Genomic DNA, 4,828 nt, shown 5'->3' on the forward strand with positions numbered 1-4,828 from the left:
TTTGCCCTATAAAAGGACACTCTTTGTCACTCATTTGTGATATACATATAGCATGCTTATATATACATATAGCATGCTTGAAGCGAGAAGCATATTAAAAAAAAAAGAGAGAGAAAGATAGAAGTAGAAAGAAAGAGGTTTATAAAAGAAATAAGGGGAGAGTTATTTTGTAATTTTTCATGAAAGTAATGAAATTTTGATCTCATCCGTCCGTAGAGTAGGTATATCTGAACCACGTAAAATTTGGTCTCGCGTCTATTTATTTTTCTACTCATCTTTACTTATTTTATTATTAATTTCTGCATTATTTTATAATAAAATTAATATCTGAAAATTTTATAATATTAACTATATAAAAAATACTTTTATAATTTAATACCGCAAATGGGAGTTTTTTTTAATAAAAAAAAAATTAATTTTTTTGCACGAGAAAACGTGGTTCTTTGACTAGTTATTTTATGGGAAACAGCTTAGTTTATTCTTCGTCTCCTCCTTCTCTCCACTTGTCTTTGCGAGAGCTTCAGGGTTAGGGTTTCATGGTCTCCCCTCTTTGTCTATTCAGGTCAGTTCTCTGCCCTACTCTATCTCATGTGCCATGTATTTGTACCTTGATTGTGTATTGCATGTCAATTGTTTGTTTACTTTCTTTTTCCTTTCGAGCTTTGTTGCTGGAATCTCTAGGACTCGAACGGACTGTTGGTCTGTTAAATTTTAGGTTTTGACTGCTGTTTGGGCGCCAATCAGTGACGTGTTGACCTTTTGTCCTGTCAAGCTTTTGTTAATTGCAGTATTTCATTAAAGCCTGATGTCTGTGTGCAGATTGGATGATAGGCAGATCTCTGCAGTTCCATTCTGGGGTTCCATTTTTGTGAATTGCAGATATTTTTTATGGGGTTTCTTGGAAATTGGTTATCGTGTGTAGTTTGTTTTTAGAATTGGATTCCTGAGGTGCATGTCTGTCATCTTTTAGTTGCTTGCTGAGAAGTTGTGGAAAATACGTTAAAATCGAATTTTAATTTTGATTCATATTTTTGTTTTTGTAAGAGGAACCTTAACTGAATTAAGCAAAAGTATCCTGTTAGCTCTTTCCTTTGTTTTCTTTTACGCGGTTCCCTGAGTGATGAATCATACGCTTCAAAATTTTAGTTTTTGCTGTTCTGACGTTTTCTTGATCCCTGAGTTAGGTATTTTAAGTATGTTCTTTGGGATGAGGCTTTGAGTTTTAGCTTTTTGGCTCACAGCGAAGTTAACTCTTGATTAAATTTTGTGTTGTTTTTGTTAGAAGAGCAACATAAGTACTTGATTGCACATGACAGGTTCTAGCCTTTTCTTTAGCCAACAAATCATGAAAATTTATGACCGTGACCTCCATAATGGAGGCATCTTTGTTTGTTTCATTGAAGTTTGATAGTAGTAAATTAGTAATTCAATTATGGAACACAAGAATTCAGTTATTAAGATGCATAGCCATCAGTTGGATTGGGCAAGCAGATGTCCTTCTCTTTCAGGTGATATTTAAGAGTCACATATGCTATTTCATATTTTTCCTTGCCAATATTAATTGGGATTTGGTTGAAAGGTGCAGCATTATGATAATCTTGTTTGAATCTAGCCCCCCCCCCCCCCTTCCCTTTTTTTGGGTTTTCTGAAATGAAATGGATGATTATGCAGGTTTTGATTCTGATGTGGTTACTTCGTTTTGTTGGGGATAACATTTTGAGACATCTAACCCAAAAACAATGAATAAAATGAGTTATGCTTGACCTGTAATTTTTGTTCTCTAAGATGGAGGATGAGAATGGGATTGAGTTAAGCTTGGGTCTGTCTTGTGGCGGTTCATCTGTTAAATTGAAGGGCAAGAGCAGTAGCTCCTCAGATTCTAGGATAGATGAAGTTGATAAAGGCAACAAAATAGTAGATGGCTTCAAAAATTTTCTTCACGCTGGAATCCAAAGTCAGGACCCACTTCATGGGTCTCAGAGAAGTGATCCAGTGAAACCACAGGATAACTTTTTTAGTAACCTTTCTATGGCCACTGTTGATGCAGATGCTTCTGTGAGCTTGAATGGTAGGGGATTGTGGGTTGCAAATAAGAATAAGTCTGTTGAAGCTGAGGAAGAAAAATCTGATCAACATGAGGTGGGGGGGAAACGTAAACTGTTGTTTGATGAGACACACCATCCAAAGAAGCAGGAGAGAGAAGCTTTTTCTGTTGATGCTCCTGAAAAGAACTCTCACATGGGTATCATTAACTCAACAAAAACATCACACATCTCCATAAATACAGAAGATGGATCGACTGCTGAAAATGAAGATGTGGCAGAGTCTGAGGTTGAGGGTTCTACATCAAGGTCAGCTTCACAACATGAAGAAGGAACCAAGCGATATACTGCAATTGGTGGATCCTCTGAGGTTCCAAAGGATATTCATGGGTTTACTGATGCAAACGTTGTAAAGGTTGGGAATGTGACCTATGGAGTTCCATTTGCAGTCCAACCATTGAACATCATGAATGTTCCATTTTCATTACCTGTGAAAGAGTCTAACCCTGTTGGTGCACCAAGCACTTCAGGCTACTCCCTCCCTGCTATCATGCAGCTGCCGCCTGCTTCAAATGGTGAGCGACCAAGGACCCAGCCTGCAAATGTTGGCAACCTGCCATTGGCATTTGGCTATTCATCAGTCCAGCTTCCGATGTTGGATAAAGATCACACCTGGAGTTTGGGTTCTAATCCTCAACAGTTCCCTGCTTCATATGCTGGTAGAAGCAGTGGTGGTGTAACACCATCGCCAGACAAACATAATGATGCTTTAAAAATATCTCAGGGTATAACCTTTTACTACTTTGTACCTTTTTTCTTTGAGCATCAGGAAGACATGGTTATAATATTGTGAAGGTAAATACAATGCCTGGTGCATTGTTTTGCCAAGGAAGTAAATTAGAACTGCATAATTGGATACTGAAGTTAATGGGAACTGGGTTAAATACTGGATGGATATCGCTCTGAATTTTTAAATTGTTTTTATTTTAATCTGCTTTGGAAGATCATTATCCCAGGATTAGTTGCATAGTGGTGTGTGGACTTACTTTAATATGGAAGAGTACACATGCTATTTAATATTCAAGGCTGAAGTAGTAGTTCATTCTTCCACGGAATGACTTTTTTGGATGGGTATCCTACATCCAAACTAAATTCTTTTTGGTTAGAAGATCTCCTAGTTGCTCTGGGACAATTAGGGTGGTTCTTTAGAAGAAATATGGGGTGGCAACATGTTATTTGGTTTTCGGTCCCATTTGGTAAAAACACATGCTATGCTTGATAAACTCGCACAAACTTTCAAAGTGCCAATACAACCCAGAAACACTGATAACAATATAGCAATACATCTTGTCATAATTATGTTCTTCTGCACTGTGTTTCAGTTGACATTTAAAACTGCGAGTTTGCTTCCTTTCCTTATGCTTCCTATATATGGGATGCAGCTGCTGTGCAGGTGTCTCCGCATACTTCAACTGAAGCTGGAATATATGAAGGGAGGGCATTGGAACTTCCCAAAGGAGATGGCAAACAGCATGCTTCAGAAGAAGGCTCCTCTTCCCAAGTCGAAGATGACGTGAAGGGAAACAACATGATTCCCAGGGCAAAGGATGCATCTGACCAACTAGCAGCGGAGATTTTTTCCCTCGAAGGTTCGGCTATAAAGCCAGGTATTGCTGCAGATGTCAAATTTGGTGGATGTGGTTCTTACCCAAATCTACCTTGGGTTTCTACAACAGGTCCAGGTCCAAATGGCAGGACAATATCTGGTGTTACTTATCGATTTAACAGGAACCAAGTCAAGATCGTTTGTGCTTGCCATGGGTCTCACATGACGCCTGAAGAGTTCATTCAGCATGCTGGTGAAGAGCATGCTGGTCCAGATGGTGGTGCTGGATTAACATCATTTCCAAATGGAAATCCTCCTACCTCAGGGCAAAGCTGATTCCCTACATCTGTGTTCAATTATTGTTCGACACAGAATAGCAGGGCGGAAATCTGGCTATGCTATTTAGCTGCCTTGGTTGCTGCAATCAATGCTGCAGGTGCATGTAATAATAATATATTTCAATGTAGTTTTGCTGTATAACTATCTATTGCATTTCTCACTTCTGCGGCTGTAGTATTTGTTCAAGGCATCGACTTTTGTTCTTGTATAAATACAAATGATACATTTTAGAGCTGACTTATTCGATCTTTTGGGTATGCTTAGCCTAGATGGTAAAAGGAGTTCTTGACGAACCTGAAACATGACAAACTACACAGCCAGGAACCTACAACTTCTGCAAGACCACCACTCTTTACCGGCTATATATAGCAAATCAGTCGCCACAAAATGATTCTGTAGTCCATCTTTCTGCCGTATTTTGCATATCATTAGCTCTTTCAACCTGACTAATACATTGGAGGATTGAACGAATGAAAGCTTTACCTTTCTAGAAAATGATATCGGACTGTGGGCTAATATGGTATTTCGGAACATGGTAAAAATATTTCATTATTGGTGGTGACACTTTTTCTTCTTGTGCAGAACATTACAAAATTTCGACTTCATTTTATTCGCAGTTTACTAATTGAATTATGTTTCATCGGCATAGCATGTGATTTGATATAAATGCAAGGGTTAAAAAGTTATAAAAGGTATTGTTGATGTCAGATTTAGTCCAGGAATTGTGGTCTCCAAATGAGAAAGAATTTTGATAAAAGGGGGTAAAAATAGTTAAAATATGGAGTCACTACGTTATTTTTTTGAAAACATAAGAAAAAAAAAAAAATTAAAAAGGTATGAA

General features: G+C 37.9%; 1 protein-coding gene across 2 annotated transcripts; it reads left to right on the forward strand.

The window, feature by feature from the left end:
* Nucleotides 1-394: 394 nt before the first annotated feature.
* On the forward strand, nucleotides 395-4,226 carry LOC131157077 (ninja-family protein mc410). Of its 2 annotated transcripts, XM_058110947.1 has the most exons (4): nucleotides 451-562; nucleotides 1,672-2,827; nucleotides 3,485-3,691; nucleotides 3,779-4,226. In XM_058110947.1, the coding sequence occupies exons 2-4, from the start codon at nucleotides 1,786-1,788 to the stop codon at nucleotides 3,982-3,984; spliced, it is 1,455 nt and encodes a 484-aa protein (XP_057966930.1). In that variant the 5' UTR covers nucleotides 451-562; nucleotides 1,672-1,785; the 3' UTR covers nucleotides 3,985-4,226. The 2 variants fall into 2 exon arrangements, with proteins under 2 accessions (XP_057966928.1, XP_057966930.1); XM_058110945.1 differs by having other exon boundaries at nucleotides 395-562; nucleotides 3,485-4,226.
* Nucleotides 4,227-4,828: the final 602 nt, after the last annotated feature.

The sequence above is a fragment of the Malania oleifera genome, chromosome 6, assembly GCF_029873635.1.
Source record: "Malania oleifera isolate guangnan ecotype guangnan chromosome 6, ASM2987363v1, whole genome shotgun sequence".
In the NCBI taxonomy this organism is placed as follows: domain Eukaryota; kingdom Viridiplantae; phylum Streptophyta; class Magnoliopsida; order Santalales; family Ximeniaceae; genus Malania; species Malania oleifera.

Excerpts from the sequence above, each read along its gene's own strand:
- LOC131157077 (XM_058110945.1), top strand. The coding sequence starts at position 1,786 with ATGGAGGATGAGAATGGGATTGAGTTAAGCTTGGGTCTGTCTTGTGGC. Across the intron at positions 2,828-3,484 it reads TGCTTTAAAAATATCTCAGG|CTGCTGTGCAGGTGTCTCCG; the intron begins GTATAACCTTTT and ends TATGGGATGCAG.